This window comes from Vigna unguiculata, chromosome 7 (assembly GCF_004118075.2).
Source record: "Vigna unguiculata cultivar IT97K-499-35 chromosome 7, ASM411807v1, whole genome shotgun sequence".
NCBI classification, from domain to species: domain Eukaryota; kingdom Viridiplantae; phylum Streptophyta; class Magnoliopsida; order Fabales; family Fabaceae; genus Vigna; species Vigna unguiculata.
Genome location: NC_040285.1, coordinates 8339143 through 8365544, shown reverse-complemented (window position 1 = coordinate 8365544; position 26402 = coordinate 8339143). Strand labels below are relative to the sequence as shown.

General features: G+C 33.4%; 1 protein-coding gene and 3 non-coding genes across 15 annotated transcripts; all 4 read left to right on the top strand.

Moving 5' to 3' along the window:
- Positions 1–765: 765 nt before the first annotated feature.
- Positions 766–9880, top strand: LOC114189831 (probable E3 ubiquitin-protein ligase ZFP1). 12 transcript variants are annotated; one of them, XM_028078537.1, is made up of 10 exons: positions 1168–2316; positions 5675–5728; positions 6058–6232; positions 6347–6528; positions 7236–7402; positions 7528–8313; positions 8398–8846; positions 9108–9203; positions 9289–9426; positions 9529–9880. In XM_028078537.1, exons 5-10 carry the CDS (start codon positions 7303–7305, stop codon positions 9676–9678), a joined length of 1719 nt encoding a protein of 572 aa, XP_027934338.1. In that variant the 5' UTR covers positions 1168–2316; positions 5675–5728; positions 6058–6232; positions 6347–6528; positions 7236–7302; the 3' UTR covers positions 9679–9880. The 12 variants fall into 12 exon arrangements, with proteins under 12 accessions (XP_027934339.1, XP_027934340.1, XP_027934341.1 ...); XM_028078536.1 differs by having other exon boundaries at positions 5987–6232; XM_028078535.1 differs by lacking the exon at positions 1168–2316 and having other exon boundaries at positions 3893–5728; positions 6058–6236.
- Positions 9881–24006: 14126 nt separating this feature from the next.
- Positions 24007–24078, top strand: TRNAE-UUC. Its single transcript has one exon. It is a non-coding gene; the product is annotated as a tRNA-Glu (tRNA).
- Positions 24079–24685: 607 nt separating this feature from the next.
- TRNAE-UUC lies at positions 24686–24757 on the top strand. Its single transcript has one exon. It is a non-coding gene; the product is annotated as a tRNA-Glu (tRNA).
- A 1539-nt stretch (positions 24758–26296) lies between these two features.
- TRNAE-UUC lies at positions 26297–26368 on the top strand. Its single transcript has one exon. It is a non-coding gene; the product is annotated as a tRNA-Glu (tRNA).
- Positions 26369–26402: the final 34 nt, after the last annotated feature.

The window sequence follows — 26402 nt, the reverse complement described above, 5'->3', positions numbered from 1 at the left end:
TACCAATAAAAATATTTAATTCAGTTGATTTTGTTATTTTTTCCAAAAACAGTTTCTAATATAAAATATTTATTCTCATTATTGATAATTTTTATTGTTTACTAAAAAACAAGCATATTCATAATATTTCATGTGCAAGCAAGAAGCAAGAGATTTCTTTTGAAATATATATTATAAAGTTAGCATAATTTTAAACTCTTAACTTATCTTTCTAACTTATGCATAAAATTAAATTATTATTTGTATAATTAATTCAAAACTCTGTTAATATTTATGATAGAGAAGAGTGTTGTTAGCAGCACATTTTTAACATATTGTTTCTACCGCATTTTAATTTTACATTAATTAAGATCTATTAAAATATATAAAATAAGAAATGTATTATTCCAATTTTTAAGAGATTTAGCCGAGAAAAGAATTTAAAAATGTCCTAATAACATGTTATCAGATCTAACTAATGCAAAATGAAAGAGTTGAAACATCAATATAATCGATGAATTACATAGTTTTCTTTTTCAATAATATTATTAGTTTTCATTGAAAGAAAGGAAAATATAGCTAGATAATCTTTAGGTAAAAAATAAACCTCAAATAAAAAAAAAATTGAAGCAAAGGTGAAATGCATAGGGTAAAGTAAAGTAAAATTAAATTAAATAATAAAAGAAAAAGGTTGTTGATGTGTTTAGTAATAATTAATGGAAGAAGTAAATACTGATGGTATAGGTAACCGGTAAGATTGGGCAGTGCAGCGAATTTCTCCTCCTCTTGTTTCTTATTTCTGCGTACAACCGCTTTATTTCATTGTCTCCTTCTCACGACAATTTCACATCTTCTTCCCCTTCTTTCTTCTCTCTCTCTCTTCTATCTTCCTCTTTCCGTTTCTCAAAGATCGGAGCTCCGCCGTCGCAGCACCACCGTAACTGATTTTCAAGGCACGTTTATCCTACCGATTCCACCTTATGTTCTCTCAACACACGTGCTTGCAATTTTTTCATGCATGATCACCATGATCCAACTGTATATGCGTTCATTTCTTTGACTTCTGCAAATCCACAATCCCTCGCTTGATCGCTTCGACTTTCCTCGCTTCCGATCTTCTCGTTGCTTATTTCCAACGTGTCATCGCCCTCTCCGAGGCGCGTCTGTGATTTTTTTTCCCTTTCTCTTCAGAGAAGAGAATATTGTCCGTTCTTTATGCTTTTTGTTTCTTTATCACCACTCTCTGCTTTTCAGATGTTTGTTTGGTGCGGGATTTTAAATTTCCCCTCCGAAATTATGCTGTTTATGAGTTTGGTGTTCGATTTTCTTCGTTTTTGTTCTCTTGTTCTGTAGTTGTGGCAAAGCCGCCATCGAATCACGCTGTTTGTGTTAGCTCAACCGCATGCATTTTAAAAAAAATAAGTAATTATTAAAGCAGGGGAAATGAAAATCTATACATCGGTCGAATATGTTTTGCTTGATGTTGTGTTTTATAGACGTATCCCCCTTCTGTGTTGAGTACTTCTCTATTCTCCTTGCTTTTAGAAATTATGTGAATTTGGATTCCGTATAAGGTCTTAGATTTAGTGAAATTATATTTTTCATTTCATCCCCTTTTGTTCTGTGATGATGGATAGCATGATGTTGTTATCGTCGTATATTTTCCTGGGAAGTACATTTAGTTTTTTCAAGTATTATGACAAGTCATATATAAAGTTTATCTAATTTTATGCTTGATGGAAAGACATCACAGAGTACTTTCTTGCTTAGTGTCTTTTTTATTGCTGAAGTGAAAAAAATGAACTACAGTCAAACTTCTTATTGTTAATATTTGAGAATATGCAGAGTTTTAAGCATATACTTTTTATCCTAACATCTTATTCAGATCTCTTCCCTGACTTTGTAAAAGAAGGATAAATCTTTTCCTGATCAGTGTTGTTATGACCTTTTATCAACTTCTGCTGTCTTTATGTATGCTAAAAGGGTTTGGGGGAGTAACGGTAGTACGCGCACTATATCACGTGCACAAGTGAAAAGGTTGTCCCCAGGATTTGAAACTACGAAGTCACAAGGCAGCAACCTTATAGTTGTGCCTAGGCTCACCCTCCTGTCGTTGTATGTTGTATATTATTGGCATATATGGCTTTGTAGTTGAAGTCTTGAACACTAATTGTTTATCATGCATTGTGGTTTTTAATATTGGCTGCTCTGGCATATATTGTTGGTCCTGGTTTTGTTTAGATATTCTTAGAATCCATTAGGTTTAGATGATTGTTTTATTATGCAGGTTTCTTGGTGCTGCTGGTGTATTATACATGCTTACATCTGCATGCGCTGGTGAGATGTGCTTGCATTGGAATTTCTCCTTAATTGTCTCTGTTCCCCACTTTTCTTTAGCAATTTACCCTTCATGGATCTTTTCAAGCAGTTTTTTGGTATATTATCACTTTACCTTTGGCGTTCATATTACAGTAATATATTACTATTATTATTGGCGAGAGCTGGTTTTGTTTGCCTTGGCATTTGTACTGTACAGGTTATGGAAGTGAATGAATTTCTCCATTTGGTTTCTCAATTACGTTGTCTGAATCGCATATGATGTAGCAGGGATTCTTAAGTCTTGGGTTAAAGGGATGACTGTAGAAATGATGACTTTGGCATGACGAACCTTTGTGTCAAGATTTAGTAGCATATTGTTGCCGTTATGCATTGTTATATGCCGACTTTCATATAGGAAACAGAACGAATATTACACCAAAGATCCTCTGTTAATTGGAAGAATTGCATAGGCTTTATTCAACTAGAATGTGGCCTTTTAGATGAAGCTCGTCCATCTTCAGGGACTGGGTGTTTTTCTGGTATGAAATGGCCGCTGAGTATCTTGTGGCAATAGCTCTGTCGCATTCCAATGTTTGGTGAGGCAAGATGTTGGTTTGTAGTGCAACGGGCAATGTAGGGAGTGATGTGACACTTTTCATATTTTATTTTTATAGTTCTATTAGTGGGTCTGGGGTGCTGAGATGAGATGTTTGCAAACCTTGATACTCTTTTTGACCCAGTGACTTCTATATGCCTTTGTCAAATTCTTCTTGTTTTGAATTTGACATTAGGCTTCCTGTTGTGGTGGTGTTGCTTGTGGGGATGTATAATGAGCATACCAGTGACAGCATTGATAAAGAATTCACTGCACATTGGTGTGCACTATATAGGCTTCAATGTTGGACCAATAGCGCATTTGATGATGGAGACTACTATTCATTTGCCCTGAATTGATATGAACTTCCGTTTATGCTGGTTATCCTTGTTATTATTCTGCCATAAGTTGATTCCTCCATTAGCTCAACCTACTCATTGTTGGATTTGGTGTAGAGCTGGATGATTCTTTATTTGGATATGAACCTTGGGTTTACTGACAGAGAAGCTGTTTGATCACCACAAATTTATCTTCACTCATGTTCCTAAATGTTGAGGAATGGATGGAAACTAGTGTCAAGAGTGTTTGATAACATAGCCATAATCCTGGACTTTCTGCCTTTTGTATTAGCTAGTTTGAGGACTGAAAAAATTCTTCTTAGTTTAAACTTATTCGTCCTAATTTTTTAAATTGTCATCCCTTATTGGGGACAGTGGACATTGTTAAGGCAGGCCTCATTCAGTTTTTGTACTTTGTCCCTCTGGTTTGTGAAGAGAGGTTATTACAGTTGAATGTTGGCATGTGCTTTGATTGCTCTGCTATTATGGAAGAATGCAAATTTTTTTATACGGAAATATATTCATTGCATTGAATTTAAAGTTTTTTATTGGCTTAATTAAATTTCAAATTCCTCCTAAATTTGGGTATTTTCAGTTAACTCTATTGATTTTTATTTGTCTATTAAGCACTCAAATTTTTATATTTTTCATTTGAGTTCTTGTTTAATTTTTTGTTAACTCAGTAATGTGATTGTATATTACTTTTATCATCTTGTCTACTTGTTTCCATGTGTGTATTAAAAAAGGTGAGATTCTATGGTTAATATAAAAATGATATTGCGGTTTATGTAAAAAATAAGAAGTGACTTTTATTGTTTTCATAGAAAATGTGTTGGATAATGAGGTTATCATACTTCTCGCCCACTTCCATGTCATCACCTACAACAACCAAGGAACTGGCCCTGTACCATTGGTAAGATCATTCCTGTTATCCGACAGTTTTCAATGAAAGTAATAAAAGTTACTTATCGTTTTACATTAACTGCAATATCATTTTATATCAACAAAAAGAACTCATTTTTTTAACACTTTTTAACATGTGAAATAAGTAAGAGTAATATAACAATCATGCCACTCAATTAATGGAAAAATTAAACGGTACTGATTCAATTGAAAAATATAAAGATTGAGTATTCAATCAATAAAAGAAACTTAAGAAAGATCGAGGAATTTAAAATTTAATTAAGTCCTTTTTATTTTATTTTCTTATTCCAGTTAATTCAGATATAACTAGATTTAGAAATATATTTCATAAAAAAATGCAATATTATTTACAGCTAGATTTAATTTAACGCCGGATGCCTATGTTTTGAAATCATAAGCATCATGGATTTATTCAGCTTTATGTCTGTCTTGATATCTATTATTAGTATTTTGATTATAGTGAAATCTGAAAGTAAACCTAAAACTTTATGTTTACTGATAATTGAAAACCAAGTTAAATCTGTTTTTTTTTTCTCTGATAATTACCGGTTGTAATTATTTAATATATTTTTAATTTTATGTTTTGGTTCTGCTAATGCCAATACCAGCTTCTAATGGATTGTTGTGGCCATTGAGACTTTTTGTACTTTGTTATGTTATTCACCCATTTTCTTAAAAAATTGCCTTGTAACATTTTTGAAAGCAATCTGCATGCACAGTGACTTCTTTTAACTGTGTACACTTCCGACGTTGCCAATATCTGGAGACATGTAAAATGTAGATGGTCAGAGGCATGGTCTTTGTACTGTGCTGATTTGGTTTCATATTGATAATTAATGATTTTAACATTCTTGAATGGTTTTAATCTGTTTCTTTCCTCTCTAAAATGAAATGAATGAACCAAATTTAACTCCCCGAGGATATGCCTGCCTCATCCCTCTTATTTTGGCTTTAAATTGTAACATCTAGGATAATGTAACTTCTATTTTCTTGACTGTTGTGCTGGCCTGATTGCAACCATCTGTACATTATGTTGATGAAGGGATCTTTCTGCTCTCCTATACTCTCTAACTATGTTATAATTTCTGTGATTTGGAGATTATTAGATGGTGGTATTGGAAGTAGATGGTTCTGGTTCTTATATGAGAAATATCCGTTTCCTTGTAGTAAAAACTGTAGTCTAGTTTTGATAATATTTTTTTCCCCGGACTCTGGTGTTTTCATTAAGATAATCTGGGTGAAATTGTTTTCGTTTTGACTTTGCATTCATCTCTTAATTTTTGCGAGATATATAAATTGTTTTATTAAACCTTATTCCTTCTTGTTATTCCATTTCCCCCCTCGAATAACAAATTACCATTGTAGTTCAAATACTTTGTTTTTCAGTTTATACACTGTATTTGCATAAATTATTTGTGTTTAGTTGGTCTTGTCTTGCCTGCTGATACTTATTATCCGGAAAATTCAGGAGTCTTGTGCCTGGTTGAGCACATAGTTGATTATCATTTTTCAAGTGCAGGAAAATAATAGGAATGCTAACATTTGCTGAGTGGTCGTTTGTAAACCTTGCCAGGTAAGTCTGTTGCTTGAGTCATCCTACTTCCAATCACTCCTCTTTTTAAGTCATATGCTGTTACTCATAATAAGCTAGAGTGAGGAACCATTATCCGTCTAATTTAAATCTCAACTATGTCCCTTTTCCCTCATTTATATTTTCTTGTCAATGAAGAGACATCCCATTAGTTTGGCTTCAAGTGATTGGAATACTGGGACTCTTGGTATTTGTTACGGTTAAGGAGTATATGAGTGGCACCTGTTTAGTATTTTACAGGCTAGTTTCTGTCAGTTTATGCTGAATTCCCAAGCCTTGATGATCAGAAGCATATATTTCCTCCTCTCCAGAAATAATTGCCAGTGGTGATTCTCCTCACTCGGCCAAATTGTGTGGCTGGTAGTCATGCTTCTCTTTTTGTGCATGCCTGTTGATGGCGTTCTAATTCACAGGGCTGTAGCCTACACCTATCATGCAATTTCGCTGGTTAATTGGAACACTAACATAGATAGTATAGTTCATGCTGTGAGTATGTCCTTTTGGCTGATTAAACACATCATCTTGATATCCATTGAGCTCCTATATCAGTTAGTTACTTCTTATTTACCCCTTCGATATTTTCTTTGGTATTCTTGGCAGCTGGACCTGAAGCTTCAAGCTAGGTGGTCTTCTGTAGGCCTAGATCCTTTTGCTTGTAAAGGATTGAATGACAAATGATGTAAACTGATGAATAATATATCGATAATCTAAGGAATTTTTCTATTGACTAGACATGTGGAAGTGCCAGTGGTGCTTGTATATGCTGTAAGTGGAAGAGGAAGGTCAGGCTAGATTTAATTGTAGGACTACTTTTTTTGTAATATACTAAGACTGTATTTATACTAAATTTTAAATTATGATTTATAGATTATATGCTCCCTTGCCTTGCAAGATTATCTGAATTATCCCTTGGAATCAGCTCCGTGTTAATACTAATTTATTATTATGATAGTAATTACCTTTTTCAGGAAGAAGGTTACACCATGGACATATGACTTTCTATTTCTGACTATTTCATTTCACTTGAGTTTGCATATAAATATTTGTTGTCTTCTTTCTCAATTGTCCCTTGCAAATAAGTCCAATTAACCCGTAAATGATTCACTTTTCTTGAGTCTTTACTCTACATGTTGTGAATATGTTGAAGTTCTGCATGCAATGCGGGATTGTCACCCTGGGTGTTTAAATTGAATTTAAGATCCAAACAACTCTTTAGAATACACACTGATTTTCTTTCAAAGTGTTTTACCTGGATCTTGTTAAAAGATTATGTATGTATGATAAAGCTCTCCAGTTTCAAGTCGGTGTGTTTGAAATGGAATAAATTTGATAAATATAAATGGTTATTTGTTTTGTGTTAATTTCACATGTTTCTGTCATGGATGAATCTTTTCTTGCACATACATTGTAACTTTGGAATGGTGTTGCTTGATTGTTTTGAACTTTGTATTTTGTTACTGATATATTCACATGCCTTTTTTTCTTGCAGGTTGAGTTATTTGCTGGTCTAACTTAGCCATACTATCTATTTTGCCTCCTGAGATTGCTAGCGAGTCATGGGGCATAGACATTTATATAGCTCATCTCCAATGTTTGATGGTGAACCTGACCAGAACTGGAATCATATGCATACTGATCAACAATATGTGAACCTTGGTAGTGTTACTTGAAATGGCTTAGTTTTTGTTTTTATTTTGGTTTATTGGCCTTTTTTGTGGCACAATTTGTAGGCCAGTGTAAATTGTCATAGTCATATCAATTATATTGGATCTCTATTGCAGGTAGGAATACCACTTCCGACAATGGCTCTTTTATTTATCCTATGGAAAATATGTCAATAGATGGCATCTCTTTTCCATCTCATTGGAACACTGCTCCAAGGTCAAATGGGTATACCTCCACAAGTCTCAACATTGAAGCACCCTCTCATCAAACAGATATATCAGGCACTTCTCATGATCATTTTCTGCATCCATCAAGTGGTGGAATGTTTTATGCGGTGTCTGAAAATTATGTACACCAGCCTTCTAGTTCCAATTATGACAGACAATCATTTCCCGTTGCTGATGGGGGTTTTATTGATCTCACAATGGGAAATGGGCGAGGGCCTGGGCCTCACAAGCGGAAGAGCCCTGGAGTTCCTTCCGTCTGTGAGAGAGGAAGTACAAGCAGATGTTTTAATGCTGCAAGTGCAAATGCAGCTGATCGTCCTACATCTTCAGAATTGCGGCCTGAGAAGCCCACTATGGATTCACTATATATGCCTTGGGATCATGTTAATATGACACCTGATCATGTGAATATGACACCGTCATTTAGAGGTAGAGGCCTTTCAATACGGGGTGAGAGTTCTTTAAGGAATGTGAGGAGTCGTTCTACACTTGATTTGGAATCAAACTTGGCTCGGACCCATTTATCGAATACTCATTCACACAACTCATTCTCTACCGGTCCCCAAATGGACCATTCTAGCATGGTAGATCTTTCTACTCAAACTTCTGGATCTTTGACAAGGGATTGGAGCCAAATGAGTGTGTGTCCTGCTCATGGAAGGGTGCCATCATCAGGTTAGTTTGTAATTTAGTACCAACAGAAGGCATTCTAATCGCCTCTACTTTATATCTGAAGTGACCTTTTTTATTAAAATGCAGATGCAAATGCTTTTAATCATGAGGCAAGTCATTTCCTTGTTGGAAGTGGTTCTAGTAATGCTCCTGTAGATGTTGGAGGTTTTCATAATGAATTTGGAACTAGCAGAAATCCTACTGCTCCACAAAGTTTTCATAATAATTGTCCGGCTCAGCCTGCTAGAGGAGTTCGCAGTAACTACTCTCAAAGATCCACTCCAACTTTTAGGGCTTCTTCCAGCTTGCGCTTGGGTCGCATGGCACCTTCTGATGATGGATTGCATATGGTGGCTGAAAGTTACTCTTCTAGACATCCAAGGCCATTGACCACCATTGGCTGGCACAGCAATGATAGAAATGGAAGGTCAAGAATACATAGTGATAGATATCGAGCATTGGCTGATGAGGTTGGTCTCAATGATCAATTTAACTTTGAGGTATCTATGGCATCTTCTCTCAAGAGCTTTGTTCTTGTGAGTAATGATTGGAAACGCACATGCCATGTTTATTTTTTTACCCTGCCTCCATTATTGCTATATAACCTTGATTGAGATATGTGGTGAGCTAGCAAACTTCATTGGCATGTTGGTTTCAATAAATCCTTCGTGAAGTGGACTAGTTATTAACTTAGTATTAGCAAGACTGTAGTTTTGGGCTTTAGTTCCGCTGGGAGACTCAAATTTGTTCTTTCATTGAGGGTGTATGACTCAAGTTTGGTTTTATTGTTCTTACAGGGTTTCATGATTGTTGATCGCACTTCACTGTATGGTAGGAATATGATTGATCAGCATAGAGACATGAGGATGGACATAGACAACATGAGTTATGAGGTAATTATTGTTGTTTCGCTTCTTACAATTAATATCATGTACTGTAGAAAAAATTGTTAATCATTTGGATGTTTGGCTCGACCAGGAACTCCTTGCACTCGGAGAGAGAATAGGCCATGTGAGCACCGGATTGTCTGAGGATTTGATTTCCAAGTATTTGACAGAAACGATATACTGTTCATCCGAGCCAAGTCAAGAAGAAGAAGCTTGTGCAATCTGCCTGGTATGTTCCTTGTTCCATTCAGAATAGAATAATATAGTGACACTAAATAAATTTAGTTGATGACCACTTTTGAAATTTAAATGTCCATGTTGAAAATCGCAGGAAGAATACAAGAACGTGGACGATGTTGGAACGCTGAAAGCTTGTGGGCATGATTACCATGTGAGTTGCATTAGAAAGTGGTTATCTATGAAGAAAGTATGTCCTATCTGCAAAGCTTCTGCTTTGCCTGAGGAAACGAAGGATAAATAAACAACATATTCATTCTACTTTAGTTTAACGTATATCATTCTGTACATATATTTGGATATTCTTGAACTGAAGGAAACAGACTTCCTTTTGGATATGTTGTAATAGGAATGGTACTCTATCTCAATGGATTCGTTGCCTTTGGCTTCACTCTTAATTATGTGAAGCCTTGAAATTATGGTACTTCCATATTTGATTGATTGAACCTTCAACAGCTTTTCAAAGGTAGCAAAGAATCAAAGAAAAATGCAGATTTTGTTCGTATGATTGCGTTATACTAGATTACGTGTAAAGAGCTTTCGTTATTGATAGGGAAACTTACAGCAACAGTTTTTCGAATTTAACATAATTCTTTAAATATAAAAGTTGGAAAAGCGAGAGAGCGTGACAGATAACAGTTATAGCTGTTAGATCTTAGTCAGGAAATAATAATTGTCTTGTAAAGAAAAAATTAGACTGACCCAAAGTAAGCTGATAACTTCTTTTTTGTTGGGAAAGTTTTGTTGTTCCACCTATGATGTCTTTAATTAAATCGATTTGATTTATTGTAGTCTTGGTCAAAATTTAATATATAAGGTAGTTATTATTATTTAGATTCTCTGAAATAATGGTGTAAAAAAATTTGTTCAGTTATTGTATAACTTTAGAATCTAAATTTTTAACCAAACAAATAGGGCGCTAGAAATGAAATCAAGAGGAAAGAATGAAATAATGCTTCATTTTTTTTGGTTGCGTTTTTGTTTTTTTGTTTTTTATTATGACTAATAAAATAGTAATATGATGATTTTGATAATTATTAGAAAAAGTAATGGTTCTTATCGGGATCATTTATAAAAGACTTTTTCTTAACTCAATAAAAGAGTTTGAATTTATATGAGTGAATCTTAGAGAGTGTCTATTCCATGAAGTATATTATGTGTATTTATAGAGCCTTTTTGGACCTTGAATCCATATGATAAGAGAGTAATATTAACAATATAAATGCTTACCTCAAATAAGTATAATAACAGTTATGATATATTACTTGAAATAAGTATAATAAAGTTATATATTACCTGATATACTAAATATTTTGTTAATATTAGTATAACGGAATACTAGGATGCAATATGTTAATATTTAGTATTAGAACATGACTAAATTTTCGAGATTATTATGATTGCCATTAATAAATGAATATCTTTTTCAATAGGTGAATATGACATTATTATGTAATCATAAGGCTGATTGAGCCTTATTGTGCTACGCAGTTATTGGGTCGGGTAGGTATATAAGCCTTCAAGTCTTGGGAGTTTGATTAGTGTATGTATTGCGCTCGCTTTAGCCGAGCTGTGAATGACTTATAACGTTTTGTTGCAAAGGGACTGGCCTCGAGGTTGAGTTATGTTAGGTTGTTCTTGATCATGCAGGTGGATTACCCGATCTAGGTTGTTGCCTTGCATTGGGTGTACTGTCATCTTGTCAAATGAATTTCGTTCTATCAGACTGGACAAATTTCAAGTGAACTATGGAGTTGAGCATAATCTATCATATGCTATCAATTTGGACAAACTTTAGGACATGTTGTCGACCATGGCAGGCTTTAGTACGTGCTGCCAAATTGGACAGGCTTTGGTATGTGCTACTGAGTTGGGCTTAATTTGTGTTATCGTCTAGGTAACTCGGGTGTCACGTTTGTGGGCTTATGATTTCATCTAGGTAACGTTTGTCATGTTTGTGGGCTTTTGTTATTGTCTAAGTAACTCGGTGCCTCACTCCGGGGGACTTAATGGTCATCGTTACTAGTTTAAGTAACCTAGTGTCTCGCTTTGGAGGGCTTTATTTATGATTAAGGTGTCTCACTTTAGAAGGATTTTTTATTAAAGCACCTCAATTTGGAAGGCTTAATGTTACTAGTTTAAGTAACTCGGTACGTCTCTCTAAAGGGCTTTATGATTAAGGTGCCTTACTTTGGAGGACTTTTTGATTAAAGTGTCGTACTCTGGGAGGCTTTTTGATTAAAGTGCCTCACTTTGTATGGCTTAAGGTTATTAGTTTAAGTAACTCAATGTCTCTCTTTAGAGGGCTTTATGATTAAGATGCCTCATTTTGGAGGGCTTTTTGACTAAAGTGTCTCATTCTGGAGGGTTTTTTTTCTTAAGGTGTCTCGCTCTATAGAACTTTATGATTAAGGTGCCTTTCTTCGGAGGGATTTTCGATTAAAATGTCTCACTCTAGAGGGTTTAATGTTACTATTTCAAGTAACCCGGTGCCTCTCTCTTGAAGGCTTTATATTTAAGGTGCCTCACTCTAGAGGGCTTAATGTTACTAGTTCAAGTAATTTGGTGTCTCTCTCTGAAGGGCTTTATGATTAAGTGCCTAATTTTGAAGGGCTTTTTAATCAACATGAGATAAAAAAATAATGCAAATATGAATGGAAAAGAGGATTTTTATGAGAAAGTAAAGTGTGTCTCGTTAAAATCTTGCCTGACAAAAGCCAACTTGCGGACAAAATCCAAGTGAAGGAAAAAGAGTACACACATCCTCGTACCTTAGCAACAATACATCTTTAAATAGGTTGCATTCAATGTCCACCGAAAGAGGTTTTAATACATCTTTATATATGTTGTCGGAAGAGGCTTTAACTTGTTCTATTGACTTAGTTAGGCTTATGTGTTGCCATCTTAGACAAACTTGCTAATTGTGGATGTTTGTCCTTGCACGTCTCCAAGAGGAGCTTAGGGAAGGACCTCCCTTGCACTACCTGTATTTTTTGCTCTTGTAAGTCTTTTCGTCCTTCAACTTTCTTTTCTTTGGATTTCTTTCTTCATGGTTACTTTTTCTTTTTTAGGTTTGTTTGGGGACGACCTTGGTTATTAGCTTTCCATTGAGTTCTTCTAGCTTTCCTTCTTCTTTGAAGTCTTGAGCGTTGTCGAACTTCTTTGAACTAAGTCTTCCTTATGAAATGTTATTGCTTGAATTTGTGTATTATAACACCGGGTTTGCTATCTACTTAGACACTGCTTTGACTATGTCACCAAGTTTGATGTCTTGACAATTTTTTCGAGTTCATTGGGTTGTCCTTTGTTTGGCTATTATTTTCCTGATGTTGATTGTTAACTCAAGGATCTTCTTGTCGAGCTCTATAATAACGCCCATTTTCACCTCTTTTTTTAGTGTTTATTGTCACAAATAAATAAACTCTTTCTTAGCTTTTATCTTATTATATTCTCAAGTTTAGTGTGTTTTGTATTATTTTGTATTTTACCTCTAATCTCTCTTTTAAGCGTGTAAATAAATGAATATGAAGTAATCCTAGTGGAAGAAAACAAGCAAGAACCCAAGAGAACATGTTTTGGAAAACAAAAGTTTGATTTTGAGCCAAATACTCGTGTTGGATGCCACCGGAATCACGTCCAGTACTTCAAATACAGAATGTTGTCAAACTGCCAAAGACTGAGCGGTGGAAAACTAGGGCTGAGCGCCACAAGGCTGAGCGATGGAAAATGGGGCTGAGCGTCATTCCATTCGTAAAACCTGGCACTAAGCAGCTTTCACCCTAAATATCTGGGCTCAGACACCACAAAAACTTATTAAGTGAAAAACAACAAGTGCACCGGTCGTACATAACAAGTAATAAATACACCGTTCTCTCCATAGGGACTTGTGCAACACATGACAAATCTCACAATTCACAACTTAAATAGACAACAAAGCTCACAAAACCACAAAGAAACTCTTTTTGGTATTTTATCAAACAATTGGTGTGCAATAGAAATTTAACATAGATTATATAGAATTGTCAAGACTAGATTTCATTCACTTTATTCTCATGCATTCACAAACATCTCAATTCCAATTTCAAGTTAAAATCAACTCACAAGAATACTCAAATCCTATTCCTAGAGACTTTGAGTCTATGATAATTCATCAAGTTCCAATTTCTTGAATCCTCAATAAGTGAAATCATGCATTAAGTTCAAGAGTCTTAAGATTACTAATAAATTATGTTTTATCCCTATATACAAGCTCCATTAGGCATTCAATTTCAGTTCTAGGTTCAAAAAACATTTTCCAACACCTCAAGAACCACAAATCATGCATGTGTGGCCAAACCAAAGCAAGCATTAAGCATGGAAATCAAATACTAACATAGAAATGAAAAAAGCATATGGATTAACATCACACAATACACAAGAATTTAGTTCATTACATCTAATCTCAACAAATAGGCTTAACTCTCTATGGTGGGGAACCTAGGTTTTACAAATTGAAGAGATAGGAAAAAAATGGAAACGAAAGAGAAGATGCAAGCTCTCTTCCAAGGTTCTTGGCAACTGCTCCATGTTCCAATTGCGCCTCTTATTCACGTCTCCATCTCCAATTCGCAACCCATCTTCCTCTCCAATCCTAAAAAGGGGGAAAAACCACCATATGAATGAAGGAGAAGACCAAAGGAGGAGTGGGAGAGATTCCCAACACTCCTAACAACCTCCAAGAGGCTCTCCAAGCACCCAAAAGTGTTTCTTTATCATAAAAAATGAGGAATGGTCCAAACCCTTGTGAGAAACAAGATTAAAAACCCATTTTTTGACGCCACCGCTTAGCCTTGTCTCAACAATTCTTAGCGCCATGTTTTATGAATGGAATGACGCTCAATCCCACTTTCCACCACTCAACCTTATGGCGCTCAGCCCTAGTTTTCCACCGCTCAGCCTTAGACAATTTGACAACATTCTATATTTGAAGTATTGGGCATGATTCCAATGGCGTCCAACACGGGTATTTGGCTCAAAATCAAACTTTTGTTTTCCGAAACATGCTCCCTTGGGATTGCTCTATATTCATTTATTTACACATTTAAAAGAGAGATTAGAGGTAAAATAAGCATAAAATAGTTAAAACAAAAAATAATACAAAACACACTAAACTTGAGAATATAACAAAATAAAAGTTAGGAAATAGTTGATTTATTCCTGACAATAAACACATAAAAAGAGGTGAAAGTGGATATTATCACTCTACTGTATTTTGATATTGGAATTTTGAGTTATTCTTGCTTCTATACTCAAGTATTTGAACACCGAAATGCTCTTGTATTGGAAATTGGAGCGTTGAGTTCAATAAATTCTTTTTGTACCCAGGTATTAGAATATCGAGTTGTTACTGTACTCGAGCGTTGGAACGTTGAAGTGCTCTTGTACTTGGACATTGAATATCAAGGTGCTCTTATTAGTATTTAGTATTAGGATGTGATCAAATTGCCGAGAATATCATGATTGTCATTAATATATGGATATCTTCTTTAATAGATGAATCTGAGAATATTATGTGATAATGTTTTAAACTTAGGACTTTAATATTTTTCAGTCAATTCATTGTTAAGGGCACAACTTTTATATGTACATTTGTTTTACTTTTGGTTTAAATCCTTAATAATATTCCTTCTACGTTCTATGTGTAAGATTTTGACAGTTTGCCCCAAACAAATGTCTGATGTAATAGTTTCTTTTCTTACATAATTGAGTATTTTAATTTTTGTGTATACAACTCAGAAGTGTTCATGAATTCAAACCAACAAAAATATCTTCTTTCAAATGTTGTTATTTAGGTTGAACTCAACATAATACATTCTAACTTTAATCTTTCAGTTCACTAATGAGTTTTATTATTAAATTCAGAGATTTGATAACTTAATTTTTTAATACAATCACGTTGTCGCTGTGTTTGAATATCTGTTACGTTGACTTTAATAGAGTAATTTAAGCTTATTTATATTTTTAATCCAAGTTATAGATGAGGTATTAGTACTCAAAATTTGCAACTAATAATGAAAAAAATACATATCCAATAAATAAGTGTAATAACAGTGTTTGGCATGTTTTAGTAAGAGAAAATAAATGCAGAAAACATATTATGGAACTAGTTTTGAGCTATAAAACCAAATTTTTTTCTTCGGTAAACGTAAAATATAAAAATTCTCCCAATAAAGCCCACTTTACATAGTGGGTATCTATTTGATGTTTGACAATTTTTTCCTACACCTTCGTAATTATAGTACTTATCTTCCTGCGCCCCCATTTTTCATTCATGCACCACCTAAATTATGGAATGTCTGTTTAACCCTTAGAAATCTAAAATAAAATAGGATAAGTCTTCACTTCATCTTCTTCCTTCTACGCCTCCACCCAAACCTTTCTTCATCTTCATTCGTTCAGCCATTGTTGAGCCTTTCTTCATTGCCTTAGATCACCATTGAAGCTCTTTAACACCAATTGAATAAAAACATGGGTTTTATTTTCGATTTCATGTCGTCTATGGTGTCACTGGTAAGGGTGGGTAGTTTCAATTTGAAATATATTGCTGGATATGAAAATATATTCCAAAATAAACATTCTAAAATATATTTATTAGAAATTATTTTAGAATGACTCCCTAACCGCATGCTAGTAAAATTTTAAAATAATAATAATAATAATAATAAATATATATTTGAATGAGCTTTTCCTTTAAATTTTATATATATTCATAGTTTTTTTTTTAGTATAATAACCAAACTAGATCACAAAAACATATATAAGTTTATTAAATAATAATAAATTATCATTTTTTTATTATTAGGACTGGATCACTAACAAAAAAAAATACTAACGTTTGGTGATTAAAAAAAAAAAAACTATTCAACACTTTGAATAACAAATAATTATATTTAGTTTCAATATGTTGATTGAAATAGATTCTAAATTCAATATCCGAGTATCTTGGTAAATAAAAGAAGGGAGTTAAATCTTGAGGCTGTAAGTTACCTAGGTTAACTGGACGAAATCATATTTGAAAAAAAAAATGTTAATTAATAGTTAAAAGAATAAGAATTCGAAATCTATAAAGTTGACAAGTTATTACAAAAGAAATTAACATAAAAACAATAATTAAGTAAATGATAGCGCATTAATTTTCACACTAGGTTAGGTTTTAAGCATCCTTCACCTTACGTGGATGCTTGGCAAGCACATATTCTATTTTATTTATTTTAAAATTTCATATATTATTGCTTAAAATTCAACTAAGAATATTTTCTTGTTAGCATCCCACACACACACATTATCTCTATACATTAAAATATAAAACACATAGCATCTACTTAATGTTAATGTCACCCATTATTCAAATCTTTTTTTTTTCAAACGTAAAGTGGTCGTCATGAAGTTCTGTCTAAATTAATTAAATTTGGTTTCATATATAAGTGATAATACAAACCTATGGTTCTTGGTTTTAATACATAAAGAATAAGGTATTATACTTTTACATATTTTATCATTTAAGTTTTTTTTTATATATATATAAATTTTACTGTCATATTTTGTAATCTTACATATTTCATCCATGAGTTAATATGTAACTGTCTGGTGCCAAGTAAAAAACAACGACCACATCATTTTACAAAGTCAAGTTATTTTATTATATTTTTTTTTTTAAATTTTCAGGGCAAGTCAGCACCAATGTTAGACATTAAACAAATTAATGTTGTGTGGAAAATAAAACTATGATAGCAAAATAAAACATATAATAACATTAGTAAAATAAAAACAGTTAAACTTTCAATTTTAGTCAAAGCAAGAAATTATTTTTATTCAGCCAAAAAGACAAAAAAGACTAAACTATTTATACGATTATTTGGTTAAGAGGTTAATATATTTACGCTATAAAATATTAAAAGTTTTTGGTTTGAATTGTTGTAATGAAAGTGGTCCACAAAGTTTTGGTTAAGATAAGTTTGCTTTTGCTTGAATCAATCGTATATTGACTAGAACACATAAAACAAAGTATCTAAATAAATATAAAGCCTCCGAAAATTAAGTATTATTGAATAAAGGACACCCACATGCACAAAACTTAACTTACACTGGAATTCTATAATATGGCAACCAAGTACATACATATCAATGCAAATATATATAAATATATATATATATATATATATATATATATATATATATATATATATATATATATATATATATATAAAATTTAATACAAATTTTCTCTTCATTTGGTTGAATTATTCAAATAATGTCATGTTAGACAACAATATGAATTTTAATATCTTCTGACACTTTAAAATCCATCAACATTTAACTGAATTATCTATCTATCCGTATTTAACAATATAATAATATAAAATTTGAACAAATCAAATTATCTTGTCTTGTATAATTTAAATATATCGTTTTCTAGATATATAAAAAATATATTTTTCGGCATAATAATATAAAATATAAATAAATTAAATTCAAAGAAATAATCACATGTGTTAAACATGCTAAACTGAATTATATAGAATAATATGATTTCTTTAGATTTTATTTTATTATACGGTTAAATATATCTTTAAGAAATAATATATCCAAATCGTGCAATGTAATTTGTGTTGTACACCATTTATATTTATTTTATTATTAAATATATTTCTGTATATTTACGTGACAAGTATGTATCTTTTATATTAATAAATTAGTCTCTAGATTAATTTAGAATCTAAATATTGGAAGTAGTTAAAATTTTGCAAGCAAATAAGAGACTAATTTGAATTTGAATTTATAAATTAATTATAATTTTTTATTAATAATATATATTATTTTAGATATTAATAATTTTTAATTATAAAATTTTGTTTAACTCATCAATATAATGATTAATTATTTTTACCTCCTTCATTATTATTTTGTATTGCATAGGTCGACAGCCAGCCAGACAACATTTACTACTAGAAATTTTCATATTACATGGAATTTTTCTTGCAAATTTGTTAAAAAAATTGTAAGAAAACACTTTTTTCTGCTATTTTTTCTAAGAATTTTAATTGGTAGGTGATTCCTGTGTGGGTAATCATTTCCTACAAAATTATAAAATTTGTAAGTATTTTTTACAAAATTTGTTGCACAAAGTGTTTTATACAAAATATTTTGCAAGAAAATTGGTAGCAGTTCCTTGCAATTTTTTTTTTCACAACAAAATTTGTAAGTATTTTTTACGAAAAAAATTTCAAAACAAAATTGGCAGGAAATATGAGTTATTTTTAGTAGTGATTCGATTGACACGATCGAACCTTCGCTCAGTGCCAGCAATTGAACTGTCCCTAAGATTCCACTCTAGGGTCCATTTATGCAAGTTATGTGCAATAATGATCAACCGCTCAGTAGCATAGCAGTGCCTTCGCAATGCCAGTAATTGGACTACCCACAGAATTTCATCCTGGGGTTCATTTATGCAAGTTATGTTCAATAACAACCAGCTGCTCGGTAGCCAAACGGTGCCCCTGTAGTGTTAGTAGTTTCACTGCTACAGGATTCCTCCTTGGGGTTCGTTTATATAAGTTATGTGTAACAATGATTAGCCGTTCGGCTGCCGAACGACATCAGAGTGGGTAACTAATGCCGAAATTAGCATAAAAAGGTTAATAATCAGGTTTAAAAAGCATTTGGATCCTGATTAGTCCAACCTTAATCACAAGACTTGACAAATTGTTTGAGTAGACGCTTAGCCCCTACACCTGAAACATTTTGACATCCACTGTGGGGCTAAGCCTTTGTTTACCTATATTCTTACATGGTGGCCACAATAAACATGACGAGCAACGTAGTAGTGGAAGATGCCTTTGATGACCAAATGGATACAAGGGAAATGTTAATAAGAATGCAACAACGCATGGATGAGATGCAATAGAATTACAGGCAAAGATCAAAATTTTGAGTAAGGGAAGGAACCCATACCATGGCCTATCAAGCACTCAGGTGGAACCCACCAAGGAAAGAGAGGAACAACCACAACCTTCTCGAGTAGAGCCTATCACTCGAACTAGGAAGAGTGTACTCGCATTGTCCAAGAGAGTACAAGAACCAGCACAAGTTTTAATCTGTCCACCACAATAGTCCACGTTGAGGGGTTGTTCCCCTTCATACCTGTGATCTTAGAAATCCTACTTGCCTGAATGATGGAAGGTGCCTAACTTTGAGAAGTATGATGGAACGACAAATCCCAATCATCATTTGCACATCTTTTCGAACCAAATGATGTTCCACGCAATCAATGACCCTTTCTGGTGTAGGTCTTCTCGTCCTCCCTATGGGGAAAAGTATTGGAGTGGTTTTCTAAGCTCCCACTGACTAATATTGACAGTTTCGTGACATTGAAGGTGCGATTCGGCACGTAGTTCGTTGCCCTTTAGTCGGCAGCTCTGACCCTTATAACCCTAGTCAACGTTCAACCGGGCAAAGATGAAGCTTTGGGAAGCTTCGTGGATCACTTCAACAAAATGTTTGTGAATATGAAGAATCTGAGTGACGAGATGGCCAAACATCACTTCACCACCGACCTACAAAATAGTGTTTTTTCTAATAACATCAGTAGGAAGCCTCCAAAGACCATTAAGGAACCGAGGGAAAGAACGACCAAATTTATGCAAATGGAGGACATAAGGGACCTTCAAAAGTAGGTCTGTGCTGAACTATCTGTCTTAGAGAAGAGAGACTCAAATCAGGTCGGCAAACCCCCAATAGTAAAGGCCTTGAGCGGCCAAAAAGACCAAAGTTCAACAACTGCAACCCCTCAATATCTCAAAGGCCAAGATTTTGTAGGAAGTCTTCAACGCCAATACCCTGCACCCTCCCGGGAAGAAACCCTCACCACCTGATGTTGATGGGAGTAAGCACTATCTCTTCCAACACAGTATTGTCATATGACATAACAATGTCACACCCTCTCAGGCAAGATAAAGGAGCTCATTAGAGCTGGCCAACTAAAGTAATACATACAAAAGGATCGAGTGGAACGCAATCCTCCTTAAAGGAGGTGTCCTGTAAGATCCCCAAAGTGTTTTTATCAATCCGATCGCCAGAAGCAGGAGTCAGGATTGTCCCCTCAAAGAATACATCAATACCGTTTCGGGTGGCTTCACAGGCAATGGGTCCACCTCTTCCACCCAAAAGAGGCATATCTGGGTGCTCAAGTCTGTGCACCTAGTGTAGAAGAAGATTCAAAGCATGTCTTTGATCACCTTTACGGATGAAGACTATAAAGCTCCCAATCCCGATCAAGATGACCCCATGGTCATATCAATTGAGTTGGCCAACTACGACATCAACAAAGTATTGGTTGATCAAGGCAACTCAGTTAATATCTTGTATTGGAACACGTTTCAAAAGATGGATATCTCTGAGGATTAGATCGTCCCCTATAATAAACAGATTGTGGGTTTTTTTGGAAAACTAGTGGATACACGAGCGTACCTAGACCTGAGAATTCGCATCGACTCGAAGAAGAGCGATCGTGAGGTAAGGGTTCACTCTTTTTTGGTAGAAGCTAACACCTTGTAATGTTTTGATAGGTCGACTGTGTCTTAACGCGTTCAATGCCATCATCTCAACCCCGCACCTGATCATGAAATTCCTTGTACATAAGGGAGGGATATGCATCGTGCATGCCGATCAACAAATCACACAGGAATATTATGTTGTTGGATTGAAGAGTACCCTTTACTACCTTTCACGCAAGATGCACCCCTTGGAAGTGTCCATGGCAAACCTGGACTCTCGAACCAACACCGACAATTATTTTGGAGCCATTAGCGAACATGTCGAGCATTCACCTGGGTGTGATGTCGCATAGGCTAACAATCTTCAAAGAGGTCCGATCGATGGCTTAGAAGAAGCGTCGACTCAGAAAGGAGAGACAAAAGGCGAGTGTAGTAGAGGTTCAAAAGCTTATGGAAGTTGGGTTTATCCGGGAGATAAAGTACACCATGTGGCTTGCCAATGTGGTGTTGATGAAGAAATCCAACGACCAGTGGTAGATGTGTACTGACTTCACTGACCTCAACAATGCATGCCTAAAGGACGCCTACCATCTGCCTAACATTGACTAGTTGGTAGTTATTGCATATAACTTGCATAAATGGATCCAGGATGGAATTTTGGGGACAATCTAATTCTTGCCACTAGGCGAAGGTCCGATCATCAACCGTTTGTTGTTGACCACATGACTACAGACCTTCTTCGAAGTAATCTCATTTGATTGACGTTCGGTCGATCAACAGGCCCATGCAGTACACATGGTGAAATCCTAAGGACAATGCAATTACTGACATTGGGCGAAGATCCAATCGTCAATTGGTCGTTGTTGGCCATATGGCCACATACCTTCTTCAAAGTAATCTCACATGGTCAGCAATCGATTGAGCGACCAACTCATACAATGCATTATTTAATGATTTTCTTGTGCTTAAAACTATACAGTTACAAAATATCAAAATTTGAACACAAAATAATGGTCCTATTTTAGAATTTAACTATGTAAAAATCGAATTCCAACCTTAGTTTTTTATTCCTTTCACAGTAAAGGAGGAAAAATTAAAAGAAATAAAAATGTTAAATAAAAATAAATAATGATAAATGTACAATATTGTAGTATTTTATTTAGATTTTAAAAAATCAATTTTATTAGAATTAATTTAAATAATAAAATGTAAATAATTTAATATTAATTCTCTTGTTTAAATTTTATTTTTGATAAAAAAGAAGTTAGATTACTAAAAATGAATGATATAAAATTTTAACAAAAAATAAAAATATAGAAATTATTTTGACTACATTATAATGTGTTATACATATGTATAATTTTTGTTAATTAAGTTGAAAAATATTATTATAGACATCAAATAAAAAATACAATTAGTATTTTTTTTCTAATATCCAATTTTTTGTTCATGTAAAATAACATTAGATTTATAATGAATAAATATGAATTGGTGTAGTTTTAATATATTATTGTGAATGGATAATTACATATTTATATACTAAATTACATTTGTAAGTGATTGGAGTAATATAAAAAAATAATTTTAAAATATATAAAATATTATTTTAGGGCCAAACATTTAAATGTAAAAAGTGTTGTTATATCAAAGTTCAAAAGATCATGGTTTTGATTTTTACTTAAGCAAGTTAAGTATTACAAATATTTTTATGAGTATCAAATAAATGTCTAGTTTTGCGTAAGAGACGTAAGTTGTGTGACTAAAAAAATGTAAGAGTTGTTTGTTGTGCACTCTGTTTAACAAATGAAAGTGTTGTGTGTGCTCTTCATATAATAAGTTTTTTCTTGAACATATGCAAACAAATATGCTTTCTTTGATAATCTTTTTGTTTGGATATACAATAAATATACATTGTTTAACAGACACAAACCTTGAGCATTTGATATGAATTACCTACAAATCAATATCAACATTTCCATTGTCGTCTAGCGGTTAGGATATTTGGCTTTCATCTAAGAGACTCGGGTTTGATTCCCGGCAATGGAATTTTACTACTATCTTTGAATTTCTTTTTTAACTTTTTCTCATAGTGCACGTCAAACTTATAAAAAACTCTTTTAACATCAATATACACATGCTCTTGTTTCCTTTAGCTATCCTTAACCTTGTAGTTTTGAGGAAAAACATTATTTGTGTTCATTAGCTAACTAGAAGAGTGTGTAATCTTTCTTTTTTAACTTTTTCTCATAGTGCACGTCAAACTTATAAAAAACTCTTTTAACATCAATATACACATGCTCTTGTTTCCTTTAGCTATCCTTAACCTTGTAGTTTTGAGGAAAAACATTATTTGTGTTCATTAGCTAACTAGAAGAGTGTGTAATCTTTGTGTCTATTGTAAGACGTAACCTTTTTTTTCTAACGATAAACCTCATGATATTTTATATTACTTTCTTTGTATCTCATATAGTTTAGGCATGAATGGTGTTTTTGCAAATAATACCCAAGTTTTACAATTTATTATCAACATTTCCATTGTCGTCCAGCAATTAGGATATCTGGCTTTCACCCAGGAGACCCAGGTTAGATTCCTGGCAATGGAATTTTACTACTATCTTTAGCCATGAATGGTGTTTTTGCAAATAATACCCAAGTTTTACAGTTTATTATCAACATTTTCATTGTCGTCCAGCGGTGAGGATATTTGGTTTTCACTCTCGAGACTCGGGTTCGATTCCTGCTAATGGAATTTTACTATTTTTGGATTTCTTTTTTAACTTAACTCTTTTAACATGAATGTGCACATGCTCTTGTTTCCTTTAGCTATCCTTAACCTTGTAGTTTTGAGGAAAAACATTATTTGTGTTCATTAGCTAACTAGAAGAGTGTGTAATCTTTGTGTCTATTGTAAGACGTAACCTTTTTTTTCTAACGATAAACCTCATGATATTTTATATTACTTTCTTTGTATCTCATATAGTTTAGGCATGAATGGTGTTTTTGCAAATAATACCCAAGTTTTACAATTTATTATTAACATTTCCATTGTCGTCCAACGGTTAGGATATTTGGCTTTCACTCAGGAGACCCGGGTTCGATTCCCGGCAATGGAATTTTACTACTATCTTCAGCCATAAATGGTGTTTTTGCAAATAATACCCAAGTTTTACAATTTAATATTAACATTTCCATTGTCGTATTAACATTTCCATTGTCGTCCAGCGGTTAGGATATTTTGCTTTCACTTAATAGACTCGGGTTCGATTCCTGGTAATGGAATTTTACTATTTTTAGATTTCTTTTTTAACTTTTCCTCTTTTTTAAATTTTCCTCATAATGCACGTCAAACTTATAAATGTTCATAGCTAAAGAAGACTCTTAATGGATTTAAACAATGCAAAAGTTATTTTCTTCTTAGATCTATATAAAGAAGATCTTTATGAAGAAGGAAGGTTGATGAAACTCTTTTAACATGAATGTGCACATGCTCTTGTTTCCTTTAGCTATCCTTAACCTTGTAGTTTTGAGGAAAAACATTATTATTGTTCATTAGCTATCTAGAAGAGTGTGTAATCTTTGTGTCTATTGTAAGACGTAACCTTTTTTTCTAACGATAATCCTCATGATATTTTATATTACTTTCTTTGTATCTCATATAGTTTAGGCATGAATGGTGTTTTTGCAAATAATACCCAAGTTTTAAAATTTATTATCAATATTTCCATTGTCGTCCAGCGGTTAGGATATTTGGCTTTCACCCAGGAGACCCGGGTTCGATTCCTGGCAATGGAATTTTACTACTATCTTCAGCCATGAATGGTGTTTTTGCAAATAATACCCAAGTTTTACAATTTATTATCAACATTTCTATTGTTGTCCAGCGGTTAGGATATTTGGCTTTCACTTAGGAGACTTGTGTTCAATTCCTGCTAATGGAATTTTACTATTTTTGGATTTCTTTTTTAACATGAATGTGCACATGCTCTTGTTTCCTTTAGCTATCCTTAACCTTGTAGTTTTGAGGAAAAACATTATTTTTGTTCATTAGCTATCTAGAAGAGTGTGTAATCTTTGTGTCTATTGTAAGACGTAACATCTTTTTCTAACGATAATATTTTATATTACTTTCTTTGTATCTCATATAGTTTAGGCATGAATGGTGTTTTTGCAAATAATACCCAAGTTTTACAATTTATTATCAATATTTCTATTGTTGTCCAGCGGTTAGGATATCTGACTTTCACCCAGGAGACCCGGGTTCGATTCCTGGCAATGGAATTTTACTACTATCTTTAGCCATGTGGAGTTTTTGCAAATAATACCCAAGTTTTACAATTTATTATCAACATTTCTATTGTCGTTCAGCGGGACTGGGGTTCGATTCTTGCTAATGGAATTTTACTATTTTTGGATTTCTTTTTTAACTTTTCCACTTTTTTAACTTTTCCTCATAGTGCACGTCAAACTTATAAATGTTCATAGCTAAAGAAGACCCTTAATGGATTTAAACAATGCAAAAGTTATTTTCTTCTTAGATCTATATAAAGAAGATCTTTATGAAGAAGGAAGGTTGATGAAACTCTTTTAACATGAATGTGCACATGTTCTTGTTTCCTTTAGCTATCCTTAACCTAATAGTTTTGAGGAAAAACATTATTATTGTTCATTAGCTATCTAGAAGAGTGTGTAATCTTTGTGTCTATTGTAAGACGTAACCTTTTTTTCTAACGATAATCCTCATGATATTTTATATTACTTTCTTTGTATCTCATATAGTTTAGGCATGAATGGTGTTTTTGCAAATAATACCCAAGTTTTACAATTTATTATCAATATTTCTATTGTCGTCCAGCGGTTAGGATATTTGGCTTTCTCCCAGGAGACCCGGGTTTGATTTCCGGCAATGGAATTTTACTACTATCTTTAGCCATGAATGGAGTTTTTGCAAATAATACCAAGTTTTACAATTTATTATCAACATTTCTATTGTTGTCCAGCGGTTAGGATATTTGGCTTTCACTTAGGAGACTCGTGTTCAATACCTGCTAATGGAATTTTACTATTTTTGGATTTCTTTTTTAACATGAATGTGCACATGCTCTTGTTTCCTTTAGCTATCCTTAACCTTGTAGTTTTGAGGAAAAACATTATTTTTGTTCATTAGCTATCTAGAAGAGTGTGTAATCTTTGTGTCTATTGTAAGACGTAACATCTTTTTCTAACGATAATCCTCATGATATTTTATATTACTTTCTTTGTATCTTATATAGTTTAGGCATGAATGGTGTTTTTGCAAATAATACCCAAGTTTTACAATTTATTATCAATATTTCTATTGTCGTCCAGTGGTTAGGATCTCTGGCTTTCACCCAGGAGACCCGGGTTCGATTCCCGACAATGGAATTTTACTACTATCTTTAGCCATGAATGGAGTTTT

What these genes read in the sequence shown, in the direction of transcription:
- LOC114189831 (XM_028078538.1), top strand. Translation starts at nt 7,303, where the DNA reads ATGGGGCATAGACATTTATATAGCTCATCTCCAATGTTTGATGGTGAA. An exon ending in TCAACAATATGTGAACCTTG is followed by an intron (nt 7,403 to 7,527) that starts GTAGTGTTACTT and finishes TCTCTATTGCAG; the next exon opens with GTAGGAATACCACTTCCGAC. An exon ending in AAGCTTGTGCAATCTGCCTG is followed by an intron (nt 9,427 to 9,528) that starts GTATGTTCCTTG and finishes TGAAAATCGCAG; the next exon opens with GAAGAATACAAGAACGTGGA.